General features: G+C 35.6%; 1 protein-coding gene across 7 annotated transcripts in view; it reads left to right on the forward strand.

Annotated features, from left to right (window-relative positions):
• Positions 1 to 7,144: 7,144 nt before the first annotated feature.
• The window catches only part of POSTN (periostin), a 35,719-nt gene continuing 24,016 nt past the window's right edge, over positions 7,145 to 18,847 (forward strand). For 5 of the 7 annotated variants that reach the window (XM_026033915.1, XM_026033910.1, XM_026033913.1 and 2 more), the window contains exons 1-6: positions 7,145 to 7,315; positions 8,810 to 8,908; positions 15,773 to 15,837; positions 16,903 to 17,060; positions 18,073 to 18,237; positions 18,668 to 18,814. In XM_026033915.1, coding sequence (XP_025889700.1) covers positions 7,194 to 7,315; positions 8,810 to 8,908; positions 15,773 to 15,837; positions 16,903 to 17,060; positions 18,073 to 18,237; positions 18,668 to 18,814 — 756 coding nt within the window. In that variant the 5' untranslated portion in view covers positions 7,145 to 7,193. The remainder of the gene's footprint in view (positions 7,316 to 8,809; positions 8,909 to 15,772; positions 15,838 to 16,902; positions 17,061 to 18,072; positions 18,238 to 18,667; positions 18,815 to 18,847) is intronic. The other 2 variants (XM_026033912.1, XM_026033914.1) reach the window with 1 other exon arrangement.

The following is an 18,847-nucleotide window of genomic DNA, read 5'->3' on the forward strand; positions in this document are numbered from 1 at the left end:
ATACTTTRCAGAACAGGAAAGACAAATTCTTATAATACCAGCGGTGTTGGCAATAAAAATCTCTCCAACAGAAAAGGATGGCTATATATTGCTAACAATAATTATTAACCACTAGATTTAAAGAAATAAAAAGGAGGATATCTTTAAAATAAAGTAGGTTTCAATTGCAGACATTTAACTGAACAGTATTCTCCAATCTGTCTGCCTTTTGGTCATCAATAAGCATGAAGTAGATTACCTGCATTGAAGTAGATTAAATGAAATTTGAAAGATGTAAAAGCTTTTCCTTGGAGTAAGAAAGCATTTAATTCAGGCATTTATAATACTGTTACTGATAATTTACTGTCATTTGAACCTCAATTAAAAAAATACTTGCAAGCAAAATAAATAAATTATCTACATGGTACTGGATCCCTTGTGGGGTTTTGTTATTGTTGATATTGTTTGTTTATTGCATTTAGGGATTGAAGTATAGAGGCTGTATATACACAGGGTAGCTCACTAATACCAGGATGGACTTGCAATATTAGCAGGAGAGAACACAAGCACTGCTGATGCAGGTTTTTGCTGCTTCCTAAGGACCATGTTCTGCATTCTATTGCTGTCTGCTTGAATTGCCTATTCATTCCTGCTGATTGGTTCACTCAGCTCTTATCTCAGTGTTATAAYGATGCTGTATAAGCGCAAGACATGGTAATATTGTAGATTTGATTATCTCAGAAGTGATGTGCTCATTCTTTGAAGAATAAAAACACTTGCCTATGGCAAGAGCATCACCTGCTGTTGGATGAGGAATCAACATCCCCACTTCTGGAAGAGATTACTAAATTCTTACTTTATTTTTCAGAGTAACACAACTGAATGTTCAGATCAAGGCYGAGAAAAAAGTCCAGATAATTCATGCTGAACTGTTTTTGTTGTTGTTGTTGCCATTTAATTTTTCTTTTTCTTAAGAAAAGATTACCACATGCTGGCAAATAAACATTAGAAAGCTAGCCATTTTACTGTCCGAAATAATACTGAAGTATGCATATGGCTTTATGACAGTCATATGTTAGGATCTCTGATATCATCTTTGCACAGAGAAGGCTGAATATTTTGATGATTGGGACTTCATATTTTTCCAAAATAGAAAAGAAGACTCAGTCCATACCACAAAAAAAGAAAAAAAAAAAAAAAAGTTCCTAAGTTCCTATTAGAATTAATCCTTCTTTGGATTTGTAAATCAACATTACTGATGATTTATGAGAAGACTTTTTTTGCCATATCAAATACTCTAAGTCTTGGCTTAGAATCACATCTAAGAATACTGTTTTTAAGTTTAATAATCATACATAAACATTATAGATTTTTTTAATGAACAAAAACTTCACTTTTGTGTATCTTACTGGTTGAAAGATGCTGACAAGAGAGACTAAGTTCAGGTAAGAGTAACAGAAATTATTTCAAGAATTAAGTGATGAGTAGCAATTAGAAGATTCAAATTGTATATCTTGGGATTGAAAAGACTAATGAAATTTATGAGAGCAATTTAACTATTTGAATAACTAATACTAAGTGGTAAATTAATTAAGCTCCTCCTAGGGTGGTGTAGCTGTCATTAAAATAAGGTGACCTTAATGAAAGAGAAAATATAGGCAGCATACCAGAAAAAAAAAAAAAGTGCCTTTTGAGCTAGTTATTTGTTTATAGAATAAGTTAATATCCCAGTTTATCATTAAAAAGCACATGATATCATAAAATAATTTTATTCAACAGAGATTCCATTTTTTTAACAGAGTACATATCCAAGTCTCTAATCCCTGAAAATTAAACCACCCAAGAAAGAATTCAAAGTTTGTGATTCTTCTGACATAACACTGAGATATYTAAATATTAAGAATTCAGCCTAAACTAGTCATCTTAATCGCCTCTGCTTTTAATGGTGAGAGGTGCTTACAGAAGACAGTTCATCTATAGCTAAAATCTGAACTGCCTTCTCTCCATCTAGAATATAAGGAGAAATGAGATGACTAGCTTTGACTTTGGAATCACTAATAATATGATGACTATAACATGATATTGTACGTTGGTTACCCAAAAGGGTAGCCAATACTATTTTGAAAAATGATCACAAGAAAAATTATCAGTTAAGCAGGATCATGCAGGTTCAGAAATGAGTCAGGATGTCTTAAAATAAAACCTTGCTGCTACAGAAAATAGGCAAACAAATTAAGCAGGTATAATAGTGTCTAAAGTCTCATGACAATTGTAGAAAGCAATGAGAAGCGTTCCTCATCTGCTTTATTTTACCACATTTGGTACTTCATTTCCTAGGAAGTCTGATTATGATTATCTACCCATGCCTTCACAATTAGCCTTCCCATTATCATATTTTTCCTAATTACTTCCTTGAGGTTCATTTCCATTTTTGTGTGTGTGGTGGTAGATATATGTGCATTCCCCTTAACTAAAATAGATATGGAAAGACATAACTGACAGTAGCAAATCTTTGCCAGCATTTAGATCAGAAATGCTGCATGCTTTTAGATTATACATTCCCTTGGAAATACATTTAACCCATTGCCTTATAGTGGCCTGAACCTTGGCTTCAGTCACACGTATTTATACTTTATTATTTCCAAAATTTCCTTTGAAGTCTTCTAATATTTAGTTTATAGCTTTGGGCTGCTGTATTTCCCCACAAATATCAGCCCTCTCCTGCAATCCCTCACTGATTTTCAGAAACTCAGAAGATTCTCGAGCTTTTGTAGAAATTAAGCTGCATCTGGTTCAAGCATTTATGGGCCTTTCACTACATCTGGGGATCCCCGTTCCCTTGCTAGTTTGGTTTTCAGACGCTGTCTCTGTGCGCTTATTTTGAACTGTCTGATGAAATCTCCAGAAGGTACAATGATTCTCTACAAGATATTAATTCTTATGGAAATAGGAAGAATTTCTTTTTTTTCCCTTTTTCTAAAAAAAAAAAAAAAAAAGCTTTCTCATGCTTTATTTCCTGGATTCCTAAGTGGTGCCACTACTAAGCAACCAGATATTAAATAAATTATTTCCTGATTGTGGCTCCCTTACAATATTCATGTAAGGCAGAAAGTCCCATATCCTACCTGTGGAAAGTTCATAACTTTTACTTCTATATCCTTTACTTAAGAGGTATATCACCTTACACTTGCCAACATTTTATTTCTTATGTATCTGTTACACCCAATCTTTTAGTTTTTTCTTTGTTTGTTTTGTTTTTTTGGGGGGGGGACAAATGGACAAAGGATTGTTTGGATTCTTCCAGCACATGTCATCAGCATCCCTATAAACAATCTTTTTTTTGCCCCATATAATAAAATTAAATCTCTTTAAAAACAAAATTAAACCTCTTTAGAAATAATAAATTGCTTTAACATACAGTGAATCCTTACTGCAAACATTTTACATGGGTTTGAGAAAAAAATATTTGCAGGAATTTCTCCACTAGAGGTCTCTAGAGAAATACAAGTAGCAACACTCAAAAATTAGCACAGATATGTTAGGCTTTTCTCATTGACACTTTCCAATTTTGTTGAAGATAAAAATCAATGCTTGTCGTGTGTATCTATCAGATATTTCTTTGTCTGTGTTCTTCCTCTGTGGATAAGAAGTACTTGCACAGTTTTAATGAAATTTTTAATTTAATTTTCAACACCACATCCTCTAGGAAATACAGTATTGCAAAAAGTAACTAACCAAAGAAAGATAAAGATGGTGGTGTAATCACTTTACAAAACTACTGGAGACCAATTAAAATAAATAAAATGGCAGTGATCACAGATGAACCTATTGTTGATTCACCAGAGTAGTGTTTTAGCTTGCAAATTAGAAATTCATTACTTTGACATGATAGTCATCAAGCCATTACATTGCAAGCAAAACAAAGCCTGGTGTCATTGTTTATTTTTATATTTGAGTATACATAAACATAAATAAGGAATAGAAGTCAGGCAGCTGGAGTGTTTTTTCTTCTTTTCTTTATCTGGTTACTGAGATTCAAAACAGTCATTTCCAGTTGAAGATCATCTTTACCCATATTAGGATCTGTTCTTTTGTACACTGCTTAGGAAACCAACAATGGTTTACAAGATTTACAGACAGTCAAGGTTACAGTTACTACATTTTTACATATTTTCATTATTACATCTGCATTATTATATCTGCATTATTACATTTTTTCTGTTAACTTTTATTTCAATTATCCTTTGTGTCTGAATTGACTCATTTTTACTGACATTTCATTCATTAAATATAATGATGTCACCAAGGAAATCAAATCAACATTAATTTTCTTTTGATTTGGTCAGTTAATGACTCAGTATTTGGATACCTTCATCAGCCTTTTCTGTACTTTCTTAACACATCCACCACCATGTCAGATGTTAAACCTAATATATAGTAATTCTTTAGACTTTTTCTTCTATGCCACTGGAATATGGGAGCTTTTTAAACATTAATAGGCATTCTTTATATGGAAGCTGGAATGAATGAACTTGTCGTCATTATTAGTTCCCACTACAGTGGAATGTATACTGGGTATACTGCTATTGGATGAGTATCTGGAGTGGGAACTCCCTTGATACAAAATCAAGGACAACTGGAACAGAGAAGAGAACAGTATAATCRGAACTAGCAGTTCAAGAGCTGAGACTTTTGGTACTTCTACACCCTCCACAAACCCTCAGGCATAATTAACCCTAAGAACTAGTTCTCTGCAAGTAGCAACTCTGATCAGAAAGCTGGAAAAAAAAAAAGGAATATTTACTCTGTCCAGGCTATACTCTCTGGAACTGTGCTGGCTAGCTTCTTATTGAGCTCAGTGCATGGAGAAGCCTTCATTTCTACTTCTTCTTCTTCTGGATTTGCTCAATATTTTATGCACCTGGATCTTTTCATAATGTTTTGTGCTTCTTTTGCAATACAGTAGATTCTTTAAAGAATGGCTCCCTCAAGCATCTAAATGCATTTCTGACCACCTTCCATCATGTCAGGGATGCGTAACCAGAATTTTTGTTTTAATCTCATTACAGATGTTCTTTTGACAGAGCACAAGTTAAAATGAACAAGCTTTCCCATTATTGAAAGCTCTCACATAATTTTTCCTTAAAAAAAGACTTTGTAYGTTGTTATTGATTTTTCACTTTGTKTAAGCTTTTAGTTCAATTGACAAGGGAAAAACACACTGTGGTATCATAACAACATTTATCACAGTTTCAAAATTACAATATTACTGCAGAATAGGCACTGAACAACAGATTAAGAAGCAAATTCATGCATATCTAGTAGAACACTAACCAAAAAGGTTTTGASTCCACAGTTGTTAAGTAGATATAGTTGTCTTAGTACCCAGATAGCTATACCACAATATTTACAATCATCTGCAGCCCTAATCAGTGCAAAATACCACATTTGAGGATTGATTTGAACAAAGTGGAATGGGCATAAAGAAGCCAAGAAATCTTGATTCTTGGCTGAATCTTGAAATTCTGGTACTTCCTTGTTGAACACCTTCAATGTATTATCCTTCCATTTTCTCATTTATAAAAAGGAGGGAGGGGAGGAAGTGCAATTAATTGAGGTCAACCAGGGACTCAGTGATAGATCGATATCAAAAAGGTGCTATTTTTCAGAAGCTCTCTTGCTGCAAATAGACAAAAGATTTGAGATAAAAGCTTCGAGAGGAATATAAGGAGCACAGCAGGGGGTTCCCTTAGAGCTTGTACATATGCTTGTACATATGCTAGATGACCCATCACCCCCATGAGCTGATCTCAATGTAGTAATTTCAGACCTGAAGTTTGCCTGAACTCTTACACAATTTAGAGGTGCTGATCTCTCCCCAGTCTTTTGCAGGTAGGAGGAGTATAGGCTGAGAAAAAGACACTCTGCCATTTATCTAAATGTCCATCTTTTTAACCTATATGTCTGTTATACTCAACCTCACAACCATGAAGTGCTGGAGTTACTATAGTTTTGAAATCTTTCTTTCTGTATATGTATGTATGTATGTATGTCTTTTTGTAGTCTATACAGATAACAATATCTTGGAAATTCTCACTGTTCCTTGGAAGTGCTGCCTGCCCATTTTATCTCTGCCCTCCAATAAGAGAGGTCAGTCCTAGGCATGCCACTATCTGTATCCATTTCTCATTATTAGTGTAATTATTCTGATTCTGAGGCAGCAACTGCAGCAAAGTATTGCCATTACAGACTGCCCTATTTTCATAAAGATCTGAAATGAACTATAGAATATATGTCAAAAATGTGTATATATAGAAACACTTCTGTATGAAAATTTTCCTTGATGTGAAAATTACAAACTCCTGGACTGCAGTCCACATGCCAAATGTCCCTGTRGATTTGTGCCTGTAACTCCACCTTTCTGCTTCAGTTCCCTCATCAACAGCTCAGAATTACATTTTCTCTCTGCTTCACAAGAGGACCAAGGTCTATACATAAACAGGTATGTTATTCAAACTTTCAGAGAGTCAGTGATCTGTCTGTGGCTACATAAAGCTCTGAATACATGCCTTCTGTAACAGCAAGTATTATTTTTGGAATTAATATGGATATTAAACATTTGATGAAGTTCCTAATTCATAAATAGAATGTATACTCATAAAGCTTGTTGTTTTTTCAAGACACAAATGCTATGCCACTTTATTGGCAACAGCACTGTTCAGAACTGTCATCAGCTTCACTGTATAAACAACTCATAGCTGATAACTATAAAGACATGGGAAAGCAAAGTATAGCAGTGCAATTCTTATGGGAAGAGACAGCATCTTCCTCTGGGTTTAAACAAAACCGCACAAAATGATCCCAACTTCTGATGGCTTCAGTGCTATAAATATCAAATTGTAAGTCAACGCTTAAACTTCTCAAACTTTTCTGCTGTTGTGTCAGCAGAATAAAATGCTTAGCCTTCTGTTATGAGGAAGAAATTAGTCAAAACGGGGTGGAAAAAAAGACATAGTTTGTATTAATGTATGGTATTAATTTAGCTCATTGAAGCTGGCAGCTAGTGCTGCTCTTCTGAGGAGGGTGGTACGAAGTTTCAGGTTGTTCCTGCGGTTCCCTCCCACCACCTTCCAGCATGTATATAAATTGTCAGCTCTCCAGACCCTTTGCCAGTTCTCTCTTTTAGTGTTGCCAGAAGCAATAGAGGACTAAAGATGAAGATCCTTTTCTTGTTCGCGTTTTCCACTTTTTTATTGTCTGCTTTTAAAGAAGCAGATGCTTCTGCTCACTATGACAAGATTTTAACCCATAGTCGAATAAGGGCACGTGACCAAGGGTAAGTACATATTTTTTTATACATATAAATAATAAATATTTTAAAAAGGGAACTTTTTAACCTTTCTTCTCCCAGTATTAAAAGTGATTTGTACACTATGAATTCTTAGTATGATTCAAGTAATTTTTTTTTTTCTATATTAATTAACTACTTCACAAGGAGAGTTCCTAAATAAAACATAGGACAGGATATGTCTCTGAAATGATTATACGTTGAACTTTATATATATAAGTTGAACTTCATAAAATCTAGACAAATCTGAAAAAAATCCAATTAGCAGTAAATAAAGCATATGTATTTTACTATCACTTAAGTTAATTACAGCTTACAGTTAATATAACCGGGAATTAGATATGGTTAATACTTATCAAATATTTTAATAGAACTGACATCTAATCCATGGCAGTTCTTCTCTTTATCTTGTGTTAATGAAAATCATGAACTCCACTCTAGACATTTCCAGCAGGGGGTTATGCACTGGGGACCCCTTTGTGAAACATCTGTTCCGACTAGAAGGGGTGAAGGGGTAAAGCCCTTGGCGGGGCGTTCGCCTGGCGATGCAGACAAGCCAAGCAGTGCGGGCAAATGGGACTAATKTGAACAAGTTGTGTTGGGGGAACAAATGTGGCTAAACACATTTTCTTTCAATAGCAAAAGATTCTGCAGAAGAGGATTATTTATTATTCTATTGTCCTTTGTYGCATTCCCCCACCCTGCACGTTGTGAAGCACACGCGCTAACAGCACACGCGCTAACTGTTGAACTGCTGAACTTTTGTACTGTAAAAGCATATTCACTGGTAACAAAATGCCCTTTTGCTTCTTTGGATTTGCTTTTCAGTAATTCTGCACTACCATGCTAAGGAAAAGATTCTTCTCATTTGAAAACTCTAACTCCTGTTATTTACATGGCATTTTACCCCTTGGTTCCCAGTAATTCCCAGAATGTTTACTTAGGTGCCTGTGGTATGTCAAACAGTGGGTAATCAAAATAGCTGATTGGCTTCCAGGAGACAGAGCTTCTTTCCTTCTACATAAAGAAGTCACTTTTCTTCCCCAATTCCCCACAGCCCTCAGCAGCACAGATGTGCTCAAAACGAAATCTTCAGTGAAAAGAGCCTGATTACACTCATAGCTGAGCCCCTGGTGACTAGTAATTCAAATATTTTAGTGGGGGAAGGGAGCGGAATGTAAAGTATATTGAAGTTTGGCATAGCTGGCAGTCATTGTCCATCAGGAGCAGAGGGAAAAGTGGGAGTGAAGGAATAACCTCCCCACAGCAGGGTGGGATGTCCAAGGAGGCCAACTGGGCAGTCCCAGCTGCTTGCACTGTGCTTGCTAGAAATCCCACTTGACAAAAAGAGGCCATATGCCTGTTTCTCACCCTTGTTCACTAGAGACTGTATTTGCCGCTATTTTACATGTTAAGTTTTGGAGAGGTGTACAAAAAAACTCTTTTAACAAATATTTCCTTTTTTTTTTTTTTTTTTTGTAGCCCAAATGTCTGTGCCCTTCAGCAAGTTATGGGAACAAAAAAGAAATATTTTAGCACTTGCAGAAATTGGTACCAAGGAGCCATCTGCGGAAAGAAAGCGTAAGTAAGAAAGCTGTTCCCAGAGATAATATAATGCACTATTGGAAAATCCTCCCTTTGTCAGGGGCAAACTACTTTTCTGTTTCAAATGCATGGGCTGGAAAAGTTCACTTCATAGGTTTACAGCATTTCAGCTTCTCTTTAGCTGCTCTGAAACCAGCTGGATAACTGACTCAGTAACTGTTGCCAAAAAAATAATTGGAAAAGGAATGGAAAGTCTGAAAATGACAGCACAGTGTGGAGTGCTTCTCTAAGTTCAGAGGGCTTTCAAACATTAGATGCAGCAATACTTATCTGAGTGAACCACTTAGGAGTTCTATTTTTAGCCTGAGACACGAGGATAAGTGACCTGCACAAAATACAGTGGGATCTCATAGGCAAGCTGTGAAAAGCACTCAACTCTCCAGTGCACAGTCGTGCGCTCAGACTGTAGCTTTCCACACGTACAAAACTCAGGGCATACTTGCAAACACAGTCATCTTTAGTCTGCCGTTTGGGTGAGTTTGGCATTCTGCTTAAATCTGTGTATACAGCTGTGTTTTAGTCGCTGCCTCTTTTCACAGGGCAAGTCTTGGCTTCCTTTTTGTGGAAGAGTCAATAGCACCAGTCATTGCTTCCGCTTCACCCACAGAGCAAAACAGAGCAGCTTCAGGGAATGAACACTCAGAAAATCCCAGCCCAGGCTCTGCCCCACCTCTCTAACTTAGAATTCAGCATTTTACCAGAGAGAGGTTTTTTTTTTCTACTCAATAGAATAATATTTTTCTAGTGTACCACATTTTCTCTTGTTGTTAGGCAATTACTTGGGCAAGTTTTGCCTTTTTCCTGTTGTCACAGGAAATCTTTGAATTTGTTTTCCCTTTCACAGCATCCAGAGCGATGTAAGGTAACATTTTCAGAAATACTTAAATGGATAGGGAATCCAGGCTCCATTAGCTACAGTGACTCAGTGCACTAGGAATCTCTTAGTAGTGGTTAAATATACTCTTTCAAATAGACAAGTAACTTTTAAATACACCATTCAAAAAGTCACTTAGTGCTTTTCTACCTTGAGACATAAAGATGTTAGTTTATGTCAATACAAGGTGCTAGTTATATGAATGATGAAATTAATTCACATTAAATTTGGATTTAAAAAAACAGTTAACACCAACTGTAGGCTTGGATGATAATGTAAGGTAAAAAAGAAATTTCTCTTTCCATGCTAAAATCTTCATTACAGGAAGTTTATTTGAAATAAGCGTGTCCACAGGAAATATTAACTATGTAAGCTAGCCGAGGTCGGAATCTTTTGAAAACAAGCTCTTAGATGCTCTTGAAAATGTTTTCCTGATCAACTGTCAATTCCTAAATAAATTCAAATGGAGACCTTAAATAAAAAGTGGATGGTATTCTGCAATATATTAAGGGTATGTTATTCATTTCCTAATTGTGAAAATCAAGAATAAATAGGATGTAAAATTTCTAGCCTATCATTCAAGTTTAAAGCGGTGTTTCTAAGTATATCCAAAAGGATATACTTAGGAGGTGATTCTAGAATAAGAAAGAAAGTAGAATAATCTATTTGACTTTAAACCCATAGCTTACATTGAATTCAGGTGAACTTTTTCAAACCAAATACCTGTCAATTGAAAATGTTGAAAATGTGAAATTCATTGAATCTTTCTTTTCAGAAAGCTAAAGAATTTTATTTTGACAAAGACCTAGGTGCAATCACAATCTGTTTTGTGTTAGGGGATAGAGGACACAAGCATGATGTAATAACAAGCATATTTGATTCTGATTATGTAATATGACCTAGAGTTTGCAGGCCATCCTTGCAGTGCTAGTATGGGAAGTACCCTGCATTTTCTCACACTCTCCTCAGTGCATCTACATATATACATGTATATATGTGTATATATATACATATACACAAAATGGTATTTCTCATTTAAGATTGTTGTTTTTCTTGAAAGTCAACTTTTCTTTTTATTTAATTTTAAATGGTTCATCTGTCCTGACTAAATAAGTGTGTGTGTATATATCTACATCATCTACATCTACATCTACATCTACATCTACATCTATATATTATCTATCTCATATGTCTCAAATATTTCTTCTTGGACATGCTCTATAGTGAGGTGGAGTGAGCTCCATAATAAAGTAAAACTAATTAAGGATCCCAAATACATGAGAAATAATGCAGTAATGCAGTAATGATTTTTGCACTGCTAAAATCAGTAGTGTGAATTCACAGGCAGTAATCAGAAAAGACCTGAGGTGGGCTTGTACTGTGGTTTCTACTGCTCCTGGTGGCTTTTGTGTTTTCTGCAATTCCTGAAATATGCTATATGTCATAACATAGTGTTGGAAAGGATCCTTAGGGAAAAGACTGAGGAAATACATAGCAGGAGGAAGTTGTCTCCTGTTTTCTTTCTAAGAAAATGTTTTGGCTACTCTGCCAGCACACCAGAAATTGATGGAGTTGAGCTATACTTCCAATGCAATGAGGCACAGACTCCAGCACAGCGTCTGACCTTTCAAGTGCTGCCATGGCTTTGAAGTCTAAACTCTAAAGTCAGTCTAGACATAAGGAATGATATCATGGTCTCATCAGAGCCCAAAAAAGACTTGACTTTCATCAGCTGAGTTTTCACCCTTCCTTAGAGGACTTAGTTCCTTAAGAAGGGGGAAAACAGCAATTTCAGAAGTAGCAGAAGTAATAATGCTGATCCTCATACAATGAAGTGATTCTTCTAACCCCCCCAGAGGTGTCTTTGGAACATTATTTGCTATCTAGAATAGTAACTAGTCAGTCACTCCCATTTTGATTTTGGCTGTGTTTTATAAGCAATTCCAGACAGGTCCAAACATTTGTTGTTGTTGTTGTCGGCTGTTTGTTTGTTTTCATACAAATCACACATAAGGTTTGGAGCTTTGGAGGTTTGAGGATGAAAAGAGAGATCAGTTTTCCAGTCAAACTAGACTGTGTCCCATTTCTATCCTCAGTTTTTTGAGGCTCTACAGTTTTATGGGCTTTATTGGGATCTTTCCTCCCTCTCCGGGGGACATAATAGTACTGACTTCCCTTTTTCATCACTACGTGTACTGTAAACAGTCCGGAATATTTCACCTTTCAGCAAAGTCTGCCATACCACTGACTTGTTTGGCAGTGCATTTCATTCCACTACAGACAGATTAGGAAGAGGGATATTTCCTGAAAATGATTGAGACTGAAATTTGGATAGTCTCGAAGCTGACTTTGGAGAACAGCTTACGCCTGTAGTTTTATTCCTAGATAGATGTCATGTTTTCCCATAAGCCAAAGTCTGTTCTGAGCACTAAACTGAGAGTGCTGGGAGCTCATTGCTTTACTGAGCTATAACAGTAACAAGTTATGAAAAGAGATACCTTGATATTTCAGAGAAAAAAAAAAAAAAGAAAAAAAAAAGAAATGTTTGGAGCAGTAATTTGGACACAGTGGGCTGTGATTAGAAGGTGACTTTGTTCACCTTATTGATGGGAATTTAGAGCAAGCTAGGCTGAAAGACATTTTCCAAAGCCTACATAAAGCCATAAGGAAGAAACCTGCTACAGCCTACCCGTGGAAGACACTGGGCAGAGGAACTTGGGAAGAACTTGAACTTACCAGGCTACAGAAAAGTATCACCTATGTTCTTGCTCCTCTTTTGACACTCTTACAGTTACACAAGTACTAGAAGAGAGGCTAGAGGGTAAAAACAATGCTTACAAGACTAAGTTAAATTATAGAACTTCTGGTATTTCTGTGGCTGTAATAGGGCATCTGGTATAACTTAGTCTGAGCAGTTATTGGAAATCAGCAGATATTGCTAAAGAGGTTACTTCAACAAAAATAGCACTAATCCGAAGGACAATGTTTTTTGCTCATTGCTAATATCAATACAATTCCCCTGTAAATTTAAGTGTGATTTGTAGAGTGTTAATTTGAGATTGTTCTGTCATTTACATGTCCCGTCCACTCCTGTAAATTTCCAAGTGGAATCCAATCTAAAGATTTGCTAAAATAGAAGTCTTTTGGATAAGAATACTTCCACTCTATTCTAGAAAACTTTTTATCACCATGCCAGCAAGGAGAAGAAACAGATGAATCCTAGAGCTGGTCTGAATAAACTAACAGTACTCTGTGAACCAAGGATATAGAGGACTTAACATAGTCCACTATCTTAAGTTTGCCCCCTTTTCATTTAATTCCTTAAGATAAAATATAGTAAGAATGCAGCATTATACATTATCTGAGTAACTTCTATCTTCTTATACTGAAAGAGCAGGGTGATACAAATGAGGATAAATTATAGTGTAAGATGGTACTTCTCCTACATGCATCCATACATGAGTGGTGCTGAGGAACTGCATCTTGTATTGCATTTTATCTGGTTCTAACTTTATCTTGTGATCTGCCTAACAAACCTCCCTTCTTCTATTTTATCTTCCTGTCTACATTTTGTGTGCTGTTAACACACGGTCTTTTTAATTGTAATCAAACATGAAGGACACAAATGCTATAGTATTTGTAGGAAGTAGGAAGTTATAATAATTCAAATTTGGATGACTGAAAAATATTGCACTTTACATTACAAGTCATATGATAAAAAGAACACTGTTCTTGTAATGCTTGGTTGGAGGAGCATGGTCTTGGTTACCTATGTTCTTCAGCCAATTTTCTGCATTTCATTAGTTGTGTCATTGTTGGATATTGTGGAAAGAGTAAGCATGCCATATGCTATGCTATGTTTATAACTCGACTTCCTCTTTCCTTTATCCAAAAGCTAATTAAGACTGCAATCTTCCATCATTGCCTGAGAGTGGAGGCAGGGTCCTGGTGAGGGGGAAGAAAAGAGTCTTTTCTCATGACAAAGCAATTCACACACTTGGGAGGACATTCTAATGGGCATTTCTGCTGGACACTTTTCTTTAGTCAGATTTCTTTTTATATTAGCTTTTGGCAGGAATGCCACTGAGACGAAGGATGCAAGATTAGTTTCCTTATTAGCTGCAGATTCTAGAGCCCAAACTTGCACTCTTCTTACCTTCCCATGAGACAATCGTTCATTAAATAACGATACAGATCGGTTTTTAAAAGATCTAGGCAAACCCTTTTGATATATCATGTCTTTTCTGAAGATAAACATACTAGAAAAGTGAATGTCATGTGTGTATGTGTATATGAGAAAAGAGACAAGACATCAAATTTTCAAAGCACAGGGAAATGACGTTTTCTTTTTTTTTAACTCTGTTCTTTTCCAGCACTGTCAATTTGTTCTAAATTATAGAATTATGATCCTCACTTTTAAAAACACACTTTGTAATTCTATTGTTGTCGCAATCTGCTTTCATCTTCTAGTCTCTTCAAATAGTTTAGATAGTACAGTTGAAGTCCAAGTTTCATTTAAATAAGCTTCTCAGTTTGCTGTGTTGTGGCTAGTATTTTGTCAGCTTTAACTTATAAAAAATGAGAGAATCCTACACAGCTGCCACTGAGAATCTCCAGTTTAAAAGCTGGAATGTAGTGGTAAAGACTCAACAAAAATCTTCAAGAAATTACTGTTTAGAACTCCACTACTGCCAATATCAGCCACACATTATAAAAATAAACCTATCTGGTAAAACCAGGATTGCAAAATGTCCTTTTAGTTCAGTGTATCATAACTGAATAGAAATAACTGTACCATAAGGTCTGAAGGTGTAAATTTCATTTTAAGTTTCAGTAAATAGTGTAATTTGTTGGCATTCTTTCTCCTGAATGGGCTAAAATCAACTCTACAATGAATCCATGGCTTTAATGAAATTGTGCTTTCTTATAGAAGAGCAAAATTTGTCAAACATGTCTGCATTAATGCTTTTATTTCTGTCATATTAATTAATAAAGTATTATGCCTTATAAGGCATTCAATGTTTGGTTGGTTGTTACAGTATGAAATTAGGATGACTAGTCCCAGTTTGCTATTATATGTAGCTTATGCATACTCAAAAATTTAGATATCTTATTAACATATAACAATATAACAATTCCTAGTCCCCTGTATTGCTAAATTCTCATCCATGATATGCTGACATCTGTTTCTCTCTTCCAGAATTGTTGCAGTCTGTTTCTCATCCTCACTAAATTTACCAGTGAATTTCCCCTTGTCTTTAGACATTCTGCTTTTATTGGTTTCCTACTTCTTTCTTCATGGGCTGCTTTATGTTAAAAAACGACTGTCTGTAATTAGTTCTGTCCCTTATATTCTAGAGCATCTTCAAAGTCTTCCTTGGTACCCTAAATCTTTGTCATTCCATTTTCTCTTACCATCGATCTGTAGGACCTTCCCCTAAATAAATACCTGTTGTTTTTCTATATCCAATATCTAGACGATGTCACACAGTTCTGTCATTCTGATTTCTATTCAGTTTATTTATATTTTCCTGGTATGGCCTTGCTGCTAAATTCCATTCATTATCCCCACAATCTTTATTTCTGCCATTCCTTCATCTCAACTACTCTTTTCAGAATAGACCTATCAAAATAATTTTCTTTGGCTTATGTTCTAGTCACATCATCTTTAATAACTCATTGTGAGCTCTGCGTCATCTCTCATCCTATTGTCTAGCATTTAGTCTAAATTTAATGACTGCAGTCCTACTGTAAATTCAAAAGTTGTGCATTTAATATAGAGTACACTACGAACAGTTAGCAGTCCATATCAAAAAAGGATGAATGGAAGACATGAAGATCTGGAGAGTGTTTACATAGCGATGCAAAATGAGTAATAAAAAAAAAAAAAAAAAGAGAATATGAGCTAAATTTTATGCATTTTTTCCTGGATATTATTCACCTGAACATTTATGTTTTCTCCACAGAACTGTCCTATATGAATGTTGTCCTGGCTATATGAAGATGGATGGTATGAGAGGATGTCCTGCAGGTACAAGCTTATTTTCATATGAATGAACCTGTCTACAAGAAGAGTTGTGACACAGGAAAATTTAAAAAGATGTCCAGTTTGAGATATGAGTGCCTCTTTTTAAGAATGGTTGCTTGAGAATACCCAACTGCATTTCTATATACTCAACTTAAAAATCAGCCTACACTGAATTTGATCATAGTGGAAGGAGTGGAAAGGAACACAGGAGTTTTTTATTTCTCTTAGCTATGCTATTATATTTTGCATAAATAAACCTAATAGCATTAGAGAAGAGTCATCAGAAGAGGGATGTGTTTCCTAACTTTAAATTCCTATATCTAAACCGTCTTTTTATAGTCAGTATGGTACAACTTGACATATCTAGGCTTGAGTTAATCTTGTTTAGTTTAATTCATCTAACTTCAGATGTTTACATTGGGATGAGGTTAGTCACATTATAAAATTGCCTGTTCTTTTCCATGACTGTAAATAGAGCCAAGGAGAAGTAGTTCACATGCCTTTGTCTAATATATAATAGATGTCTTATATAATAATAGATGCCTAGAATAAGGAGTCATATCTCCTATTCTTACATAGCAGTGTTTTAATTATGAGACTACAGCCATTCTTTATCCTCTGGCTGAGTTAGCATGTTCACAAGTCACACACTGGAAAAACAGCAAGAGTTCTCAGAGGAAAAATGCCCAGATGCTGCCCAGTCCTTTGAAGTTTTGGGGATTGCTTAGGGCATTTACTCTGCTTCTCCTCCCAAAGTCCCAAAAGGACAAACTCTTGTTTCTGTCTGAGATAGCATAAAGCAAAACTTTTTCTAGGAAAATTAATACAATATTTGTTTTTGTTTGATCCAACCAATTTTTCAGATCATTAAACAAAATTAAGGCAAAGACATGTGTTTAAATAGATTTAGAATATATTCACAGGGCATTTTTAATCCAAGTGCACTGTTTTAATATTAAACAGCTTCATAAAACCAATTATATTGTCCAGCCACAACAGTCAAAGTAGATTTACTTGTGAAAAACGAAATGAAGAATTTACGGTATTTTTGTCTCCTATCTGTTTTAGTTGCTCCTATTGATCACGTATATGGCACCCTTGGTATTGTGGGAGCTACCTCCACTCAGCAGTATTCTGACATGTCAAAGCTGAGGGAAGAGATTGAAGGGCGAGGATCATTCACATTCTTTGCACCAAGCAACGAAGCCTGGGAGCAATTAAATGCGGTAAGAGAATGTGTGTGTGTGTGTGTGTGTGTGTGTAAGTATATTTCAAGCATATTTCTCTTTCAGCTAACATTGTTCTGTAAGCAGCAATTATTATAAATTAAACTAGAAACTAGAAATAGCAATATAGTAAATATAAATGGATACTTTGAAAGTTATCATAAATGAGCATATCACAAAATCACAGAATGGTTGAGGTTGGAAGGGACCTCTAGAGATCATCTAGTCCAACCCCGCTGTGCAAGCAAGAACACCTAGAGCACGGGGCACAGGATCACATCCAAGTGGGATTTGAGTATCTCAAAAAGGAGACTCCACAGCCTCTCTGGGCAGCCTGTTCCAGGGCTCTGTCACCCTCACAGTAAAGAGGTTCTTCCTCATGTGGAGGTGAGACTTCCTGTGTTTCAATTTTTACTCATTACCCCTTGTTCTGTTGCTGGCCATCACCAAGAAGCGTTCAGCCCCAGCCTCTTTACATTCTCCTCTAAGGTATTTCCAAATCTTGGTAAGATCCTCTCTCAGTCTTTTCTTCTCAGGTCTAAACAGGCTTAAGGAGATATTTCTGGAGTGAGAGACTCTGAATTTAATTTAGTAGTACTAAGCAGCTGAAAATGGTTCCTATTTAAGCACTTGCATGACAAATATTAAAACTGTTAATGTTGTTGACTATTATTGACATAGTTTGGGGAAAATTAACAGTAATACCTGCAACATCAGGAAGTAAAATTGTTTGACTTTTTCAATGTCTATGGGGTTTATTTAAAATCAGTATTGAATCAAAGCACCTTGAGTGACTTATCTGTAATGAGACCTCTATTTTAAGCAAAATCAGATTCAAGCACCATGTATGTACTGCCAGGTCAATGGGAACTGGAAGCGATATGACTAGTAACAAGAGTATCCATTTTCAAATAAATTGAAAGCAGAGGTTAAGGTAAAATAGTATGTACGTCTGTCTGACTTGAAGAATGTCCTGTAAACTTCTAATTAATTAAACTCCTTTCTTCTATAGGAAATTCATAGGAATTTGGTTGACAATGTAAATATTGAACTATATAATGCTCTCCACCACCACATGGTAAACAGGCGCATGTTGACAAAAGATCTTAAGAACGGCATGTCGTTGGTATCCATGTATAACGACCAGAAACTGTTTATTAACCATTATCCTAATGGGGTAAGTCTAGTCTCATCATTTTTTCCTTTTATTTGAATTAGAATTCATGGTAGGACATTAGAAAATTTCACTAGAAATATTCACTAGAAAAATTCCAATAAGACACTGGTTTGTTTGTTAGACTACAGACTACTTCAGCAAAAAATAATGAAGTGATAGTGCTAACTCAATTTGGAAAACAAAGCTGCAAACTGAAGTAATAAAATGTAAATATGAAATCAATGCAGCTTGTAAAAATCCATTGCTAGTTGTTTTCCAGAAGGGTCTTTCAAGCCTGACAAAATTTTTCTTAAATTTAAAAATAAAATTTGAAAGAATAGTAGTAAACACATAAGGCACAGTGTATACACTGCCAATCCGTAAGAATGACATTCTAAGTATATGATTAAACGAATGCTTAATCTTCTGCTGCTCAATTCTTTAAATACAGGTTGTTACTGTTAACTGTGCCAGGATTATCCACGGCAATCAAATTGCTACCAATGGTGTTGTTCATGTCATTGACCGTGTCCTGACCCCTGTTGGAACTACCATTCAGGACTTTATTGAAGCTGAGGATGATCTTTCATCTCTCAGAGTAAGTGGACAAAAATAAAAGCACTTCTCTGGT

Source organism: Nothoprocta perdicaria, unplaced genomic scaffold (assembly GCF_003342845.1).
Source record: "Nothoprocta perdicaria isolate Ctin4 unplaced genomic scaffold, notPer1 scaffold_137, whole genome shotgun sequence".
Classification (NCBI taxonomy): domain Eukaryota; kingdom Metazoa; phylum Chordata; class Aves; order Tinamiformes; family Tinamidae; genus Nothoprocta; species Nothoprocta perdicaria.